The sequence below is a fragment of the Setaria italica genome, chromosome II, assembly GCF_000263155.2.
Source record: "Setaria italica strain Yugu1 chromosome II, Setaria_italica_v2.0, whole genome shotgun sequence".
Taxonomy (NCBI): Eukaryota; Viridiplantae; Streptophyta; class Magnoliopsida; order Poales; family Poaceae; genus Setaria; species Setaria italica.
In genome coordinates this window covers 43,269,892-43,289,875 of record NC_028451.1, presented here as the reverse complement: position 1 = coordinate 43,289,875, position 19,984 = coordinate 43,269,892, and the positions used below count along the sequence as shown (strand labels likewise).

The following is a 19,984-nucleotide window of genomic DNA, read 5'->3' as shown; positions in this document are numbered from 1 at the left end:
GGCAACAGAACAGAGGAGTTCGTGAGGGAGGGGAGGCGGCTGCGGCAGAAGAGAAACAAGCGCGCGGGGGAAGGAAAGCCTCGATCTTTTTATCCTTCGTGAAACGGTATGTGTAACCAGTGGCATTGATGGGTAATTTTCACCCAACTCCAAGAGAAGGTTTGAAACTAGTATTTTCGGAACACCTTTGTGGTGGTCCATAAAAACCTTGGAGTTGGCCTCTGGATCCACTTTTTTTTCTGAAGCTGGTGCTAGTGGAGCTGGAGGTGTTTAGCAAGATGAATCTGAAGCGGAGCTGCAAAACTTAGAAGCGGAGCAGTTCTAAACACGCCCTTTACACTTACGATAGTCATGGCAGTATCTTTCAGATCCATAGAAGTGGGGTTGGGGACCTGGGAGTACAAGTACCAGATACTCGTGGTCCCGGAACCGGAAAAACAACATGCCCGTATTGAATGGAAGGATTACGGAGCGCACTGGGTGCGCTTGGTTGGTTGGCTGGCTGTCCCCCCTGCCCTGCCCTCGCCGTAGCCCGTAGCCCGTAGCCCCGGTGCGCCCTCACTTGCAAGCAAGGCCTGCAATGATGCCGCATCCCCTCATGATCCTGACCCGGCTTTGCGGCACCTAATCATCCGATCAAGGCGGCAAAACCGTAGTGGCTGTTTTGCTCATCTGCCCACACGAGGCGCAGGCGCAGCGGCTCGTCGCGCTCGGCTCAGATTCTCCCGCCATCATGGCTCGTGGGACGGCCATTATCCATGATCCGCTGATCATTAAGCTAGCTACTTATAGTGGCGGCTCGGTTCGAATTCTCTGTTTGCTGAGGGCATTTTAAAACGGCCTAAAGGTCTGCATCTAAGTGGTAGAGCTTGGAAATAAAGGGCTTTTGGAGCACTGAGTCCCGGGGAATGATCATGCCACCAACCGTCTGGCCATAATGCATGACTGGGGTAGGAGTTGACACTTGATGTGCAAACTGATTTGCCTGTTTGGATTTTCAGGCCATGTTTAGTTCACTCCAAAATTCCAACTTTAGTATTATGCAAAAAGAAGATTTCCTGTCACATCAAACTTGCGGTACATGCATGGAGTACTGAATGTAGACGAAATCAAAAACTAATTGCACAGTTTTGTTGTACTTTGCGAGACGAATCTTTTGAGCCTAATTAGTCAATATTTGGACAATAATTCACAAATACAAACGAAACGCTATAATGTTGCTACAGTAATTTTGACACACCAAAGTTGGGCAACTAAACAAGGCCTCATTTTCGGAGGCTTGGACCACCTAAGTCGTAAGGTAACCATATCCTTTGTGGGGGCGTTGCCAGGACCAATGCTCGGTCGAGGTTGCATATATCTGCAAGCAAGAGCTCTGCAGTCACCAACTCGATCACCATGCCATGATATACTCCAGCAGAGACATGCATGCTGCCTGCCTCGGCTCAGTATTCAGGTGTAGCCAGCAACATGTATGAATCCAGCAGCTTCCAGGTTCCAAGTTCCAAGTTCCAACAGGCACCTGGCCACCAGGGGGCAGGGGCCTCACCACTCACCAGGGTACCTGACCGGCTGACCCTCCTCTTTCCGGCGCCGACCCCTGCCTGCCTCGAGATCCGCAACAGAAGACCGCGGGTCACGCATCATGGCGTTGGCAACGGGGCCCCGCCTTTGGCTGAGAGTCTGAGACAGCGGCTAGGAGATCCGCGCTCGTGTGTTTCCCCGTCGGCGAGCAAGCCAATCGAAAGCCGCCTGAAGCCGCGAGTGCTCTGTGCCCTGCGCGCACCGGCAACGCACGCATGCTCATCACCACAGCACCACTACTACTCTCTGCTGCAATTCTGCCGAGGCGGCGTGACGAACTGAACCGAAGACCAGGCAGGGCAGGGCCCTGCACTGCATCACAGCACTAGTAGTTCTCATTCTCAAAAAGGCAAAGGAGCAGGAGTAGCGTGCAATTACCAGAACCAGTACCGAATCTGCCCCCCATGACCGGCGCTGCAACCTTAACGAAAGCAAAGCTGCAGGGGTAGTAGAATCATTACTTAAAACGCAAAGATAAAGCCCTGCTACTAATCACGGGCTCCGAACACCGTTAGCAACTTCTCGCTCTCTCCATGCTGCCGACCTGCAGTGCAGTGCAAAGCTCTGCCACACCCACGTTGCTCGCCCCTCGTCCGGCGTGCGACGCTTACTGGATACGCGTCTCGCGACGCCCACGAATCACACTCACTGCTCGTGGGCCCGACACCACACCACCCTGGGTATAGTACGGACGTACCCTATGGGCCTGTCACGCGACGGGGATGCGTACACGTACACAACGGCTCGACGTCATGCTGTCCTCGTACGCCTCCTCCTCCTGTACTCTCAAGGACGCCACGTTCTCCGCTTTGGATCTCCCAGCTGCCACAAATTACTCTGCGTCGGGACCCCGAACCGGTCACCGGTGAACGAGAAATTTGCAGGTTTGACATTCGGTTAGGTATAAAACAAGAGAGAGAGAAAATTGTACTGCCACGCGCAGGGATTTCAGAGTCACTGCAGCCTGCAGCCGGGAGGTATGTTTTTTGGCCCCTCCCTTTCCTCCGTTCCGTTTGGCGGGCATGAAATCATAGGCACTACTAGTTGAAGTACTGAAGCTAGCGTCCCGGCCATTAATCGAGAGCTCGCGTGGTTGCTGCGTTGGAGATGAGCCGTGCGGCCGTGCTCCCCCGTCACGTTCTGTAATGAGAGCCGTGACTTTTCTTTGCATGGTACGTCGTCCCCTGCGGTGGCCCTGGAATTTTGCAGCGCGGCGCACGCACCACTTGGCTGGTACACCGCTGCGCCGCGTGCTGTAAGAATTGGCTAGCGGCAACGTGCAGAGGTGCGCAGGACGGCGCCTTGCCTGTCATCTAAATCTCAAGCTTTAATGAGCTTTTGTGTTAAGTAGAACTTCTGTTTGTTTTTAAGCTGCGGACAGGATCAGCTAAAGTCTTCTAGCTACTTGAATATAACAATTATTCCTTTAGATAGTCCATTCCAGTTAATTTCAACTAAACAACTAATGATTTAGCTAGGTGTATCCAAACAGGATCTTAATAGGGTGCGGTTTTCACCGAGTAAGTATGGTTCACGGGAGGACAATGCATCATTCGCAAGAATTATGGGAAAAGCGTTGAATTCCTGACAACATTGTAATAAATCTTCTCGGGAGCGAGTAATTGGCTACTACCTAAGATTTTCGGGTACTGTTTTATCAAAGGCAGTGGAATCATGGAGGCAATTCTTATTTACGCAACCAATGCGCACGCTATCCAAGCTCATAGAACTTTGCAAACAAAAAGCAGCCATTGCAAAGAAGAAGAAGAAGAAAGGATTAGTGATCAGAAGACACTAACCATAACCGTATAACCCCTCCCATTGACCAGAAATACAAAACATTACTTTTTGGGGAACTCAACTGTACAACAAAAGAATGCATTTGTAGAAACATTATATCTTGGGTCTTCCCATTGACCATGCCACACAATCACAAACAAAAGTCAGCCTGCCAAACAGAAGCTTCTCCCGCACTAAGATTTTTCTTCCTCCGGATATAGCCTCCATCATTTCTTTTCTTTCTCGCAACAAAACAAGATCAGCAACAGCCAAACCATTCCCTTTTTCAAAGAGCCAAAATGACTTTGTGCCAGCGCACTAACCTCCAGGGGTAGTTCCGTAACTTCTCATCCCCAACTGAAGTCTTCCAGCGGCAGCCGCAGCCGCTCGCATCCAGCGGTTCGACCCGCGCCACCCCGACCCGCAGCGCCCGTCCATCAACTAGCCCGCCATTCCCCCCTGGATTCACCAAAACGCCACTGGCCACGCAGCGTAATTAGCGAGCGGGCGCGAGGGTATAGGCGTCATTTGGCTTGCTTTGTCCTAAACATTTTTTTCCACTGCCTAAGTAACGGATCAAGGGGGGCAGGAGGAAAAGGACACGGAGATATGGGGAGAGGAGGAGCGGAGCGGAGGTTTGAAATGTGAGGGAGAAGCAAAAGCCCACCCAGAAAAAACAATTTCGGTTTTGTTTTTGCGTGTTCCGTTTTCGATTTTGGGAGGAGCGGCGGTTCGGAGTGGGCGGCAGGCTCCGCTGTTCGTTCTTGCAGCGGGGGGCGGCAGAGGAGGGAGGGGCGTGCGGGGGAATTATCCTGTTCCTCCAGTGCTCGCGTCTTGATTCGTTTTCCTTTGATGATTTCTTGGCCACCTGCGTGTGCTGCTGCTCCTAGTACGCCAGCGATTTGATTCGTTCGGCAGGCTTTGCTTTGGTTTCGGGTTCTTTGGCCTTTCCTTTCGCCAAAGATTGCAGCTTTGGCAGCCGCAGCCTTTTTCTTCTTCGCCGATTCCAAGCTTGGCCCGGCTATTCCCCCCTTCAAAAATCGCGCAGAGTTAGGGTGTTCACCCCCCGTCACGTGGTGCGGGCTGCGCCGAAATTTTTCCTTGCCGCGTGCGATTGGTGCTGAGTCGAGGTTCAGAGCCTGAAATTTTGAGAGATTCCTGGAGGAATTTTGAGTCTGTGTGTGGGATTTGGGGTTTGGGGGGTTGCCACTTTTGAGCCCTTGGTGAGTTAGGGGGCTCTTGCCTCTGAAGTTATCGCTGTTTTGATGCGGAATGGGGAAATTTCTGGCCCCTGTGCAATTCGGCTGTTGGATTCTGTGTTTCGGTATCTGAACCTTGGTGTAAGTCACCGGTTTGGGCTGGTGGCTTGCTGATTTCCTGGTGGTGATGCTCTCTGCGGCCGCCGTGATGGCACCTGCCGCAGCCACACAGAAGAGCTCCCTTGAGGTCTTGCTCGAGACGATAAAGAAGCGCGATGAGCAGCCCAAGGATGCGCCTCCGGCATTGCCGGCCCGACCAACTTGCCGAGGCCGGCTGCCCACAACAAGACGACCCTCACTGCCGGCTGGGTTTAAGCTTGAGAATGGCATGGCAACAGTTGCTGCCATGGAAACAGCGCCGGTTGACAAGAAACCTGATGTTGAGAAAGAGATTGCTGGGCTGGAGACCAAGGAGGAAAAGCTGGTGAAAGGTCGCATATTCGGGACTAAGCGGAAGTTCACCAATGCAGAAGTGCTGGAGGAGTCTCCATATGTTGAGAAATTCAATGAGGAGAGGAAGGGTACGACAGTTTGTAAGGATGCCCCATCTGTTTCGTCAGCAATGGCGAAGATGAATGGGAATCCTGCATGCCCAGATGTCATGGATTATGTCCTCCAGAAGGTGAGAAGCTTTTTCATCCTGGAATTTGTAAGATTTAATTATTTTACTGTGATGCAAAAAGTGGAAGTAGGATGAGAGATTTCATTCAAGTAGGCTGGCTAATTGCTTTGACATGATGCAAAAGCTTGCTTAAGATTCAGAACAAGAAATGTTAAATCAAATTGTCGCTTACCCTTGTGTGCCTATATCCTGAGTTCATACACCCGTTTGCTTAAAGGTTGCTTTGATATGATATCTATGAATAAGACTTTTAGGTGAAGTCATAGATATTTTTGGATTACGATGAGCTTATTTGTTTGACATTTAGCAGTGATGCAGTTGTTGCATAATGTTTTTTCCTTGTGAGGGAAGTCAGACTTCATGCTTGTTTCGGCCAGAATACTTAGGCGTGTTACTGTGATCCTTAGACGTACGGATATTGGATGACTGTAATTCGTTTTGTAAACTTAGAAGTATGGACACTGGAAAACTTAGAATACACTGTTTCTCACAACAGTATAGGTCCCAAGGAACTAGTTCCCTTATATTGAAAGTGATGTTTTTATGTTTACATCTTGGTTGGAAAAACCACTCAAAATTGTAAGTTGTGGAAAATTATATTTCAGAAGCTACGAGTTTGGTGTTCTTCACCAAGTGCAAAGTGGGAACTCGGACAGATTCAATCAATATCTGGAGATGATGCTGAAATACTCCTGGCTAGTGGAAAAGTGAGTGTCTTATATTGGCATATTGCCATATTGGCTTAGTTATTGGAGGAAACTCATGTAAGATTCTTACTCAAGGTTTCTTTGCATAGGTTTTGACAATGTCACCAGAAAGACTCTTGCCGGCCAACCCTGATGTTCTTGATGGAGTGGATGATTTGATCCAGATGAGTTACTTGAATGAACCTTCAGTTCTTTACAATCTGCAGCTGCGATATTCTCGCGATCTTATCTATGTAAGCACTACACAAGAATCTCATTGTGCTATATATGCCCTATTGTATGTATCCTTACCTGTATTCTTTTGTGTAGACAAAAGCAGGACCTGTTTTGATTGCCGTTAATCCATTAAAAGAGGTTCCACTCTATGGAAAAGCTTCAATCATGCAGTACAAGCAAAAGACCAAGGACGACCCTCATGTGTATGCAGTTGCTGATTTGGCTTTTAATGAGATGCTACAGGGTAGGTGTTAAAGAGAATAAATTGTTTATACTGTTTTGCAAGAATTGTTGTCTAATGCAGCTTTTGATACACTGCAGATGGCATAAACCAATCAATAATAATAAGGTTAGTTTGCCCTATCTACTTCCTCTTTAAGCTCTGGGTTACCTAATTTCTAACATATTTGGCTGCTCCTTGTCATATTCAGTGGTGAAAGCGGAGCAGGAAAAACTGAGACAGCTAAAATTGCGATGCAATATTTGGCTGCTCTAGGGGGTGCTAGTGGGATGGAGTCTGAGGTTCTTCAGACCAATATTATTCTGGAAGCATTAGGGAATGCAAAAACATCACGAAACCATAACTCAAGTCGATTCGTGAGTTCACCTTCATGTATAATTGTTGTCCTACTGTTCTTCAGTTAACAAGTCTTGAGTAATTCTTATTGTGCCGTTATGATTTTGATGTAGGGCAAACTTATTGAAATACACTTTTCTGAAACTGGGAAGATGTGTGGTGCTAAAATTCAGACCTGTAAGCTTTCTCTACCATTTATTGTTTGGATGGCTAGTCACTACATCCTTGAACTTCCTGTTAACTTGTTTCCTTGGGCATGTATGTTCCTCAAACTGAATCTCATGGGGCAGTCCTGCTTGAAAAGGTACATTAATTTCATGCATGGCGAACAAATCCATATTTTATTGTTTCTGTAAGGTCTAATATGTTGTATCTTGCCCCTGCAGTCAAGGGTGGTTCAAAGGGCACAAGGAGAGAGATCTTACCATATTTTCTATCAACTGTGCTCTGGAGCTCCTCCCCTTCTCAAAAGTAATCATACAGTAACGTTTTATGGGTTTGTCTTTCAGTAGCAAAGTGTAAAATTGACTTTGTTCAGATCTCGTCTTTCTCACTTCCTAATTCCATTACATGCATATGCTGCTGCAGAAAAATTGTTTCTGAAAAGTGCCAATGACTACAATTACTTGAAGCAGAGTAATTGCTTGAGAATTGACGGTGTCGATGATTCTAAAAAGTTCACGGTGCTAGTGGTAATTATTGGAAAATTCAAATTCCCCAACCAGAGGTCTGCTAGTATCTTATTTTTATTCATCCTATTTCTTTTTTCATGTGCAGGATGCATTGGATACTCTTCAAATGTCTAAGGAAGACCAAATGAAATTGTTTTCTATGCTCGCAGCTGTCTTGTGGCTGGGAAATATATCATTCTCTGTCGCAGATACTGAAAACCATGTGGAAGTTGTTTCAAATGAAGGTACAATTATTGTTGCTTTTGGTATACCCACTAGAAAATGTCCCCAAAAAATGCACACGTATATACCAAATTGAAGTTATCCTTGTTCGTTTGTGTCAAAAGTTGGTGTAGGTGTCATTGAATAACCTTTTACTGTGTAATGTGTTCACAGGGTTGGCTACTGCTGCAAAGCTACTAGGCTGCACTGCCAATCAACTGGTGACTGCAATGTGCACTCGTAAAATCCGAGCTGGAAATGACAGTATTGTTAAAAAGCTGACATTGACTCAGGTATGTAATTATCTGGAAATGTTATCTGAATGGATTAATTGATCCGATCCCTTATAATTTTATTCAAATTTTTCTAGGCCATCGATGCAAGGGATGCACTAGCAAAGTCAATCTATGCACACTTATTTGACTGGATTGTTGAGCAAATTAACCATTCTCTTGGAACGGGGAGGCAACGTACATGGAGATCCATCAGTATTTTAGATATTTATGGGTTCGAGTGTTTCAATGTATGTAGTATTTTCATTTTGCTTCATACTGATTTTTTGGCAATTCCTCAGCCATAACATCTTTGAACTGTTGCAGAAGAATGGCTTTGAGCAGTTTTGTATAAATTACGCCAATGAGAGGCTGCAGCAACACTTCAACCGACATCTTTTCAAACTACAACAGGAGGTAAGCTTCTAACATTTTCTTGCAATATTTGTGTTAGCACCAAAGATACGAATAATTATAGATCCTATTCCACATGCCTTCTTTCTGTAAACCAATGACCCTGCAAACTTTAGTACATTGCTGTGCACTAAAGATGTAAATTACCCTGTAAACTTTGCTACTTGTGCTGTCAGATGCTTGTTTTGTCTTATGTAAGTTAGATATGAACGGTTCGATCCCATCTGATCTGAATATTATTTGTTTCGTGTTTTGTCTTTCAATTGGTTCTGTGCTTCCTTGGGCAGAAATCATGTGGATGTCAAAATTATTGCAACCTGTTACCAGGGTTCCGAATCCAATTGGCTGTCAACTGTGATCATTTACCAAACTTTCGAATCTATCATGTAAACCAACAAACTTTTGGTGTTATTTCACTGTAGTTTGAGGAAATGTTAGCGTTTAGTAATTATCAACGGAGAAAATGGATTCTAGGAAACACAAAGACCTAGAAAACCACATGACATGACTGCTTTCTGCACCAGCAAGGCCTGGGATCTATATTAGTTCCAGTTCTGTTAGAACTCTGGTTATGACTGCGAAAGGTCTGGTCCACTATGGACATGACTCGTTTGTTGTAGGATCTATGCAGCCTGCATTATCTTTCTTTTCATGAAATTGTAGAACTACTTCCCTTTTATTTTCATGTGTCTGTTCCTGGCTGCTGTATCCATTTGCTTGCAGCTTTAGTGCTTTACTCATTTTAATCTCTGTATCAGTATACTTATGTGCACCTGCTGATTTTGTTCTTTCCAGGAATACTTGGAAGATGGAATTGACTGGGCCCCTGTGGAATTTGTGGATAACACTGATTGCTTGTCTCTCTTTGAGAAGGTATGCAGTGTTGTTTCGTGCAGCCCCTTTTTACATGGGGACCATATATTTACTGTCTCTATTGTGATTTAAACAAACTTTCGAGCCTGACATTGATATGCATATATTTTGTGATTGCTTACCTGACGCACGCTGAAGAAACAATGTCTGCATTTTGGTTCTTTGGCTGTTTGGTTTTGCTCAAATTAGCTTTCTAGTTCCAATACATTGAGTTTATTGCAATTGATAAACTTTTTTATCTGTTGCACTTTGCCTTTTCAACGATGTCCAAGTTACTAAAATGCCTGATTTTTGAGCTATTACAGCGGAAATGAGCGTCTCCCTATATAAAATGAGGGAAACAGAAGCTGTAATCATTAATATTTAAGTGGAAGTCTTAAGAAAATTGCGATCTTACCATATTATGACTGTAAGCTTTACTAGTTAACTATTAAGATTTGTATATGTACTATCTTATTTATACATCACCTTTTTGTTGCTTTGCAGAAACCTCTTGGGTTATTGTCATTATTGGATGAAGAGTCTACTTTCCCAAAGGCAACAGACCTTTCCTTTGCTAACAAGCTTAAGCAGCAGTTAAGTGGTAACTCTTGCTTCAAAGGTGAACAAGAAGGCGCTTTTAAGATTTGTCACTATGCGGGAGAGGTTGGTAAATCCGCACGTTGATATATATATGTTAGTTATTTATCGTCTCCAACATTGTTTAGCTCTGCAAGTTTGCTCCTTCAGTTATCAGTTTAACTCATTTGCTGTTGAAGTTCTATATACGCATCTCGATAACTGTCCTGATTGTTATTCCAGGTGGCATATGATACAGCTGGGTTCTTGGAGAAGAACAGAGATCCATTGCACTCTGAGTCAATCCAACTACTCTCATCATGTACATGTGAACTTCCAAAACATTTTGCCTCTGTCATGGTTGCTGATTCTCAGAATAAATCAAGTGTTTCATGGCATTCAGTAGTCGATACACAGAAACAAAGTGTTGCCACCAAATTTAAGGTACTGATTCTAATCATTTACTGTTTCATGCTATCAGATATTATTGTAGAAAATATCTCCAGATATATTTTAGCTGTATAATTTTGTAGTGCTTTTAGTTCTTTGTTCATAACTCCTCAACTTAGGTTCTTCTTGTTGTTTCTGTAAAGTTGCATTCCATTTAGCCATGATTATCTGTTGTGTATTCAGGTTCAACTGTTCAAGCTGATGCAGCAGTTGGAAAGCACAACTCCTCATTTTATCCGTTGCATTCAGCCAAATGGCAAACAACGCCCCAAGTTATTCGAGCATGATCTTGTCTTGCATCAGCTTAAATGCTGTGGAGTGCTTGAAGTCGTTCGAATATCAAGAACGGGTTATCCAACTAGGATGACTCACCAGCAATTTGCTGAAAGGTTACTGTTTGATACAATCTAACTTAACAAATAGACCTGTTTCTTTTGTTCGATGTTGTGTGCCACTTGACTTACACATCCTGTTATACAATATGCAGATATGGATTTCTTCTCCTGCGTTCTATTGCATCTCAAGATCCACTTAGTGTTTCAGTTGCTGTTTTGCAGCAATTGAACATTCCCCCTGAAATGTATCAAGTTGGCTACACAAAATTGTTTTTCCGTACAGGACAGGTACAATACAATGATTTTTCTAGCCTTTCTTTATTCTAGACTAGACCCTCAAGTAGCCTGCAAAAGCTTTATAATCTGGTCAACTTTACTTACAAATACTTGTGAGTTAATTTCATAAAACTGCAACTACTCGTGTCTAACTATCAAGGAACTACAATTTTTAGATCATTTTCACAGACCTACGATTACTTGTGCCCTTAGTTTCACAAACCAACAACATTTTGTATGGAGCCACACGATACCCACACGTGGGTTCACACGTGTGTGGGCCCGAATAAAATGTTATAGGTATGTGAAAGTGATTGCGGCATGGCGCAAGTAGTTGCAGTTCTGTGAAATTGATCCTAAAAATTGTAGTTTCATGATAGTTAGGTGTGAATAGTTGTAGTTTAGTGAAATTAACTTAAAGCCTTATATTTTGGTGAACTTGACATTGTGATTACAACTACTCTTATTCATGGATGTGGTTTGCTATTCTTGATTGTTCTGTAGGTTGCTGCACTGGAAAATGCTAAAAAACAGATGCTCCATGGAACCCTTTGTATTCAGAAACACTTCCGTGGGTTGCATTCTCGACAAGGTTATCAGGGACTAAAGAAAGGAGCAGTGACTTTGCAGTCATGTAATACACTTTATATGCATTTTTTTCATTCAAAGTATTCCTAAATTCTACCGTTTTGACCATCATGTGGAGATTTTGAAATTTAATGTAGTCTTTCTGTCTTAGTTATCAGCTGACAAATGCTGGTTCTTTTGTCGAACTCTCTTGACTTGCCAAACTGCAGTTATACGTGGTGAAAGAGCAAGAATACACTTTGATAATCTTGTCAATAGATGGAGGGCAGCTGTTCTCATACAGAAGTACACTAGGCGTCGACTCGCCGCTACCATGTTTAATGATCAACTGAAACATATCGTTCTTCTTCAGTCAGGTAATCCATGCGATAAAAGAGGGTCCATTATCATTATATTGCCCCAGATTAGTGTATCTATCTCATCAATTTTTTCTTATGTTTCTGCAGTGATGCGTGGGTGCCTAGCCAGGAGGAAATACAAGTGCTTGCAGAATGAAAGGGAGTCAAAGGCCAGTCGCAACAAAGTTCAAGGGGACATGAGGAAGAATGTTTCAGAGTCAAGGACGTGTCATGTGAGTTCTATGTCAAAGGATATCACAATATTATCGGTTCCAATCTCCTAATGCGCTGCATGTTGATCTTATCCAGTACTGAATGAGCAATACATAATCTGAAAGATTTGCTACTCGTATTAGACAATCCTCATCTTGAGTTTGCATGAGCATGGTTGTTTACTATGTTGCTTAGTTAGCAGCACAGAGCTTCTGAAATTTCTGTTATTGTGATATCCAATTGTATTTTTAAAAACTTGAGAAGTTTTTTCCCGAACATAGAATTGGTTCAAGTGTCTAATGCATAGGTGTAAATGGCATAGTAGTTCCTAATATTGATATTAAATGGCAGGAAATGAATGGACATTATCCACAGCAGCCAGTCATCAAAGAACTTGAGGGTCGTATTTCAAAAACTGAGGCTGCATTGCGGGACAAAGAGGAAGAAAATGTAATGCTGAAACAACAATTGGAACAGTATGAGAGGAAATGGTCAGAGTATGAGGCTAAAATGAAATCTATGGAAGAGGCGTGGAAGAGACAGCTCTCTTCACTGCAGGTAGTTATCTATGTGGATCTTTTTCCTGTTTGCTTGTAGTTTAAGGGAATTGGAGCAACATTTTTTTGCAACATGAATTCATCTGTTGAAGGATGACAGTACTGCAAGATACCTTCTGATGGGACTACTGAGGAAAAATATTAAAGATTTTTTCCAATGATGTGTTAAACGAATTAAAGAACAATTGCTCAGATATTGAATTTTACAGTGCCTAGCTAGTGCAGGTGCCCGAATAGTTTAGTGTTATTTTGCATTATCCTTCAGAATTGATCCTTTGGATGTGATTGTATCTATTCCTTTCAGCTGAACCTTGTTGCTGCTAAAAAGAGCCTAGCTTCTGATGATGTGGCCGCACGAGCTGCTCGGACTGATTTCACTCCGGCACATGCTCAGTATGACTCTGAAGATACATTGTCCACTGGGACCCACACACCTGAAGTGATAGAGTCGAGACACCACAACCACCATACTGAAGCTAAAGTTTCAGCAGGAAACTCAGATAGGCGAGTAAATGCTGTAAACCACCTAGCAAAGGAGTTCGAAGACAGGCGGCAGGTGTTCGAAGATGACGCAGGCTTCCTTGTTGCAGTCAAGTCCGGTCAGGTTGGTTCAAATATGAATCCAGATGAGGAACTCCGGAAGCTCAAGGACCGTTTTGCTACATGGAAGAAAGATTACAAATCTCGGTTGAAGGAGACGAAGGTAAATCTTCAGAAGGTTAGCACTCATGATGAGAAATCCCGGAAAAGATGGTGGGGAAAGAAGAGCTCAAAGTGAACGTGCAAGATAATCCCAGACTGTACCCCACATTTTGCTGCCATTGGGTCAAGGAGAGTGACCTAGAACGACAGGGCAGGCGAGAAGAAATACTCCTGGTTCTTCTCTTCATCTCAATCCTGCTGAGATGATGATGAGCTCCATCGTCGGTGGCGGTGCTGTTACTCATCCGGTTTTGCGAGTGTCAAAGGGATCATACAGCATCTGTAGGGATCATACAGCATCTGTAGGTGAAGCAAGAGTTCTGTACATGTATATTAGTCCTCACTCCTCAGTTGCCCGTGTATGTATGTCATCGTGTATGTAGAGTGATAAACCAGAGATATGGAAGGGTAATTAGTACAGATTATCCACCATGAGCAAATAGAGATGCGACACCAGCACTGTAAGATGTGTACAGTAAGAAAATGTTCAAATGTGTAACGCATTTACTCTGTTCTTCTTCCCTTTGGTGCCTGCTTACTCTGAAAGTTTATGCTCTGCTGTGGTACCAGACTATGAAAAGCCGTGTTGCTGTTGCTTTCGCTGTGAGTGTAATTGTTAGTGGAGGTGTCGCAATTGGTCGTTGTAGTTGTTTGATGGAGTGGTCCTAGTGGTCGTTGTAGTTAATGTTTGTCGTTGTTAACTCCTTTTGGGGTTGTTGTTTGCCAGTCCGGACCTTCTTCTTTATCAATATAATCGACTCCTGCTCGGTTCGTTTCAAAAGCTTATGAATAACTAACTGATGCTGCCAGGCGTCTTTTCTGAAAACTTTGCTTCCATTGCGTGACATTCTGCACTGCCATTTCAGTTCTTCATCACTCCACACTTGAATCCTGAGTTTGGATATGTGTCTATCTGATTAGCAGTGCTCTGAATTCTACACGGTTTCTGAGAAGCTTGTGTATGTCAAAACCTCAAAACATGAACTGAAATGCAAAGAGGCAGCTACATGTATAGATCGTAAATCAGCAGTTCAGCACATCATCTGTTTCAGGAGCACACAAGCCACAACTGACAGAGAGCATAATGCACATTCCTGAATCCTGAGAACAAGGTATTTGCATTAATTGGTGGTACAAAAGTAACGAGTAGTCTACAATGGTGGCAGGCACGAAGCAGCCGTCTAGCTTCTTAAGACCCGGGCGCGAACTTGGTGGCGTAGACCCAGGCGTTGTTTGCGACGGGGTCGTCGAGGTGGTCGAGCAGGTTCTCGAGGGGCCCCTTGCCGGTGACGATGGCCTGCACGAAGAATCCGAACATGGAGAACATGGCGAGGCGTCCGTTCTTGATCTCCTTGACCTTGAGCTCGGCGAAGGTGACGGGGTCGTCGGCGAGGCCGAGCGGGTCGAAGTACTGGCCGCCCGGGTAGAGGTTGTTGCCCTCGCCGACGCCGTCGAGGCCGTTGATGCGGAAGCCCTCGACGAGGCCCATGAGGATGACCTGGAAGCCCAGCACGGCGAGGATGCTCTGCGCGTGCACCAGGTTGGGGTTGCCCAGGTAGTCCAGCCCGCCCTCGGAGAAGATCTGCGCGCCGGCCTTGAACCACACGGGCTCCTTGAAGTCCACGCGCACCCACTTCTCGAGCACCTCGGGCGTGATGCAGCCCAGCGCGCCCAGCATCGCCCACCGCCCGTGGATCACCTCCAGCGCCCTGTTGCGGGCGAACGCCTCCGGGTCGGCGGAGAGCCCCGCCGTGTCCCAGCCGTAGTCGCCGGGGAACTCGCCGGTGAGGTAGGAGGGAGTCTGCGCGGAGAAGGGGCCCAGGTACTTGACGCGGTCCGGGCCGTACCACAGGTCGTTGCTCTGCAAACAACAAGGACTTGTTCGTCAGCACCTAAGCAAGCTGGACTGATGCTGTAGGCGGGTGGTTTTGGCACCAAAGGGGTACGTACCATGGTGATCCGGCCGCTGGCGGCTGCGGCGACGTCGCGGAGGGGGCTGGCATTGGCGGCGGCGCGGCCCTGGCCGAGGAACAGCGTCTTGGCGGCGAGGACGCGGGAGGTGGCGGCGGCCATGATCGATGCCATCCCTCGTAGCTTGCTGCTCTGCTGCGGCGGCACTGCACTGCGGGGGTGTCAAGGCTAGGAGAGGGGTTGCGTGGACGTATTTGTAGCACAAAGTGTTTTTGTTGCCGGGGAGACGCGAGATGGAGGGGGAAGGCGATTGGAGCGGCGGATGTGAGGTGGAGATTTCTGGATTTGGCTCCGGCCAATCGGCGCGCGGGGCTGGATTCTGGAGGTGCGCCGGTGCCAGCTCGGATGGCTCGTGGCTCCCCCTCCTCCTGTCGCCTATCGGGGCCACTAGCTGGCCATAGTTCGTCGCTATCCGTTCGTAGCGAACGAAAGCCTCCAGGTACTGTTCATCTTTCTTTTCTAGTCCTCCTTTCCTTTCTCTTTCTTTTCCTCCCTTTTCTTCCACCTATCAGCGAGCTCGGTCTTTCCACCCATCGGCGAGCTCGGTCTCATGCTGCCGCGACCGCCGCCCCACGGCGCTGCCACCGGCGCCGCGGCCGTCCGCCGCGCTCCCGCCGACCACTGCCACGTGCCACCTCCCACGGCCGGCGGCGACCTTGCCACCCACCAACCGCCCGCGCCTCCTCCACCCGACCTTTTTGAATCACTCCGGCGTCCTTGTCCCCACCACCAGCACAGGCCACCGGTCGTCCTACCCCGCCTTGGCTGGCGGCGCCCTCGTCGTTCGGCCTCGCCGTCCGGCAACCCGCCACCACCGCCGGCCGCCGCAGCCCCAGGCCCTCCTTCTCAGGTCGCCGGCTATGGATCCACCCAGCAACCTCCCAACTGTAACCCCTAGCCCGAACGGCGGCCCGACTCCGGCAATCTCCCATGACAAGGACGATATTCGCTGCTACCTGGTGGCAGCGCGTGCATGTCGTCCAAGGGGGTGATTGAATAATGCAGATAAAGTCAAAATTTAGTCCGTGTCAAATCGAATATTTGGAGGTTCATTAGGAGGACTAAATGTGGACTAAATGTGGGTTAATTATAAAACTAATTACAGAGATGGAAGCTAAACGGCGAGACGAATCTATTAAACCTAATTAATCCATCATTAGCAAATGGTTACTGTAGCAGCACATTGTCAAATCATGGATTAATTAGACTTAATAAATTCGTCTCGCCGTTTAGCCTCCATCTGTGCAATGGATTTTGTAAATAGTATATATTTAATACTCCTAATTAGTATCTAAACATTCGATGTGATAGGGACTAAAGTTTAACCTGGGGATCCAAACACCGCCTAAGGATTTTGTCCTCCTATCCTGCTGCGCCATTGGGGTCCACACTCCAGGAGCTCCTAATCTCCTATATCACTTATGGAAACTTATGGAAGCTAGTTAACTTTCGTAGCTGACCATTAAGCCCAAATAGAAATCTAAATCAATATTTCAATACCCCAAATTCAACAATTTCTGAAAATTAAGCCAACATTTACAAATAATAGATTCAACATTTTTTTCAAACATATCCTTCTCTCAACCAAGCCCTAGCTCAAAACTCTTAAAGATTTAGCTCAACGAGGGAGTGGGGACGAGTATTGAATGCTCAAGAGGGTGTTTGTCTCAGGTTAGGTTAGCAGCAAATGAATGGGGGCTGAGGGGGTATAAATACCCGAGCCCCAGAAACTAGTTGTTGCATTGCTGTTAATTCATTGTCGGAACTTCCGACACTGCATTGGAACTTCTGACACAGTTCAAAGAAAATGGTTAGGAACCTTGCCTGAAGTTACTGGAATCTTCTGGTGCCTTTTATCAGAACTTCCGACACAAGATCAGAACTTCTGACTCTGTTAAATTAAATCCGCTGAGCACCCCCTGTCGGAAGTTTTTGAAAACTTCCGGCAGGTGTCGAATCTTCCGACCCCATGTCGGAACTTCTGACACTCACAGAAACTATGAAAAATTAAATGTGCAAGTGTGTGAGTGGTGTCTCTCATGGGTGGTTAGCATCTCAAACAAGCACTTTAACATCTTCAAGCTATCCATCCACGTCCCCCTTTATAGTACGGTATTCATATACTCAATTTCAAAAATAGAAAGTATAAAAAGGTCTTCTTTTATGCTCCAACACCGTTCTTCAATCAAATTGGGGTTCTTTTCTTACACCTTTGCACTTCTTAGGATTTAAACCTGTGAATTACTCGATAAAATCATTAGTCTCTTAACTATGCATGTCGTCAACACCAAAATCCACTTAGGGGGCCAAATGCACTTTCAGTATATCCCGCACCATATGCAGCTATGCAGCCGCACGAACCATCTGGAAATTTACCCCGCGCTGGAGGAAGAGGGAAAGGGCATTGAATCAAGAATTGGAGCAACACAACTGGAGTAATCTGAAAGCTGACTCAACCCAGGCCCATGTACATCGCCCTCTCTGAGTTTCTGGGAACCTCCCCAAATGCGCTGGTGGATGCACTGAAATCCAACAGGCTTGATCGAGGCCCAGCAGGAGTAATCTTCTTCAGAGAAGTCTGGGACCTGCTCTATACCTGTTTTTTTTTCCTCGTTTGATATTTGGTGAGCTCCACGCTCTTGTAATTTTGTGCTCATGATCACTGTAACTAGCTAGCTTGGTAGTTCGCGATCAAGCTGACTTGTGGTGGAATAAAGCGACTCTTGACTTCAGAAGAAAAACTCTTGGAACCGATCAAAACTGCAGGCGCGTGATCGACCGAGCAACGAAGTGCGCGCGCCGCTGACAATGGCGCCCCGGCCCGACCGGCAGCACCGTCCGCGACGGCGAGACCGTGTGCTAAGCGACGCTTCTGAACAAAAGTTGCGACGCAGGACGCCCAAACCTGATCGTGCAGGTCGTATAGTTGTACAGGGCAGTAGTGCGTTTGATGGGATGGCAGACGACGCCAGGGTTCGCAAGACAGGGTCAGTCCGGACAATGCGACAGAATAGAGGGCAGCGGAGGGTCCCAGTCGATCTGGAAGGCTGTGTCATCCCTGACCCAAAAAGCGGCTACCAGTTTTTGTCACTTCATGGTTTGTTTAATCATTCACACAATCACACGTCATCGAGATATTATGCGTGCATGATTGTACTCCCAGATCTGCTGTGGTACCTTGATGCTCGTCATGCATATATGTCGGTAGTACAACCGCGTCCAAAGTTCCTGCCTAGCTAGACAGCTAGTCTACTAGTATCCATGGTTTGCATGCCGTTGTATTATAAGTCGTCCGATGCTATACCATCTAAGATTTCAGATATTGCCGGAAAAAAGGAGATTGAAGAAAAATGTCATTTCTTGTGAAATAAACGCTAATAAGCTTTAGTGCTATATTCCATATACGAGGCTATTTTCTATGAAAATTCTAATGATGACAACAGACGTAGGCGATTCTTCATTCTTCTCTCTTGCATAGCGACGGCCACAACCTCACATGCTCTATCCTCCAAACAAGCGGTGTAGGCTTGTGACGGCTTCCTCGTGGGTACATCTTGCCCAAAAGATGATCTAACTCCTCTGTCCTTTCGTACTTGTTTCTGGTTTTTCCGATCTCTAAGACACAACTTTATTTGATCACGGTCACTGCAAAATAAACCACCCTGACGAGGTATTTTGTTTGCAAGCAAGCCTGAAGAAATACGCTGAATGCAATGCGAAAAAGTCAAGGGACGGATGCCTCATGGCACAAGCACCTGTACACCCACATGGTACCATGGCAACACAGGAGAAAGGATGCGATTGTGAACTTTGGCAAAATGCCACCACACGGCACAAGCATCATGTATGAGCAGAGCACCATGTTCCGGGCACCTGCTAAAGCATGATAGGCTAGTTAGCACTAGCTAGAATGCTAATCACGCATTCCTATTGTACTGTTGGGCCAGCAGCATCGTCATGCGAGCTGTTGTGCTGATCCATAACAGATTGAAATGTGCTTCTCGACCGATTCCTTTGGCATTGGGGATCCCGACCGACTTCTTTGGCATCACCGGTCACCACTGAGTCAGCCGCAGCATAAAATAACGCGGGGACAGCTCCATGTATACTAGATGACAGCTGAGAGCATTAGAGACCAATGACACCCCCTTCAACAGTTGTGTACCTCTCAGACTCAAGCAGTCTCTTACTCTCCGTGATGTGGTCCGCGTGGACACTGGTCCAAAGATATGAGGCTCTTAAGCTCATTCGGAAGAGGAAAACTGGTGGGGCCATATAAAAGGTAAAAGTGCAAACCACAAGTCTTGACTGCGTGACAATATAATAATCCATGAAGATAGTTCAAAATGAAACCACGAAAAAGGGACTGTATATGTAGAAAAGGAAAAAAAAAGTTCAAATAATTTGAATACAAAACCAAGTCTGAATTGATCCAGGGCCTACTTGAAAGTCGTCGTTCATTTCGAAATGCATAAGTAACTGTCACCTAGTTCATAAGTATCATATCCTAACTACTGCCGCCATCTGGGTATACTATTTAGCTTGCTGATTTACTTAAATTCAAACCATGCATGCAAAATGACTATAATGCCCTAATGGGAGAAATAGTTCTGGCTTTATTTGGCTCATCCGATCGTACCCATCTAGCGAAGCCGCGTAGGATGGACAAACTTGCATTGATTCACACCCTTTTGCTGTCTCCCGGCCCTGGGGGGAGCCTATTATCTCTCCCGGCCCTGAGGGGAGCCTCTAGATCTTGAAGTCTACTACCCTTTTGCACTCGTGTTTCTCTTTCTACTG

At 45.9% G+C, this 19,984-nt stretch overlaps 2 protein-coding genes across 2 annotated transcripts; one reads left to right on the top strand and one right to left on the bottom strand.

Moving 5' to 3' along the window:
- The first annotated feature begins 3,960 nt into the window (after nt 1–3,960).
- Nucleotides 3,961–13,779, top strand: LOC101753592 (myosin-3). The gene is made up of 24 exons (XM_012843968.3): nt 3,961–5,244; nt 5,850–5,951; nt 6,041–6,184; nt 6,261–6,411; nt 6,489–6,516; nt 6,599–6,764; nt 6,858–6,921; nt 7,035–7,048; nt 7,131–7,215; nt 7,333–7,436; nt 7,522–7,660; nt 7,812–7,930; nt 8,008–8,160; nt 8,237–8,326; nt 9,119–9,196; nt 9,683–9,841; nt 9,998–10,198; nt 10,388–10,593; nt 10,692–10,827; nt 11,320–11,449; nt 11,613–11,759; nt 11,850–11,974; nt 12,306–12,512; nt 12,816–13,779. Exons 1-24 carry the CDS (start codon nt 4,750–4,752, stop codon nt 13,287–13,289), a joined length of 3,717 nt encoding a protein of 1,238 aa, XP_012699422.2. The 5' UTR covers nt 3,961–4,749; the 3' UTR covers nt 13,290–13,779.
- Nucleotides 13,780–14,198: 419 nt separating this feature from the next.
- LOC101753185 (chlorophyll a-b binding protein of LHCII type III, chloroplastic) lies at nt 14,199–15,448 on the bottom strand. The gene is made up of 2 exons (XM_004957966.2): nt 15,164–15,448; nt 14,199–15,074 (listed from the first exon to the last, which is right to left on the bottom strand). The coding sequence occupies exons 1-2, from the start codon at nt 15,296–15,298 to the stop codon at nt 14,403–14,405; spliced, it is 807 nt and encodes a 268-aa protein (XP_004958023.1). The 5' UTR covers nt 15,299–15,448; the 3' UTR covers nt 14,199–14,402.
- Nucleotides 15,449–19,984: the final 4,536 nt, after the last annotated feature.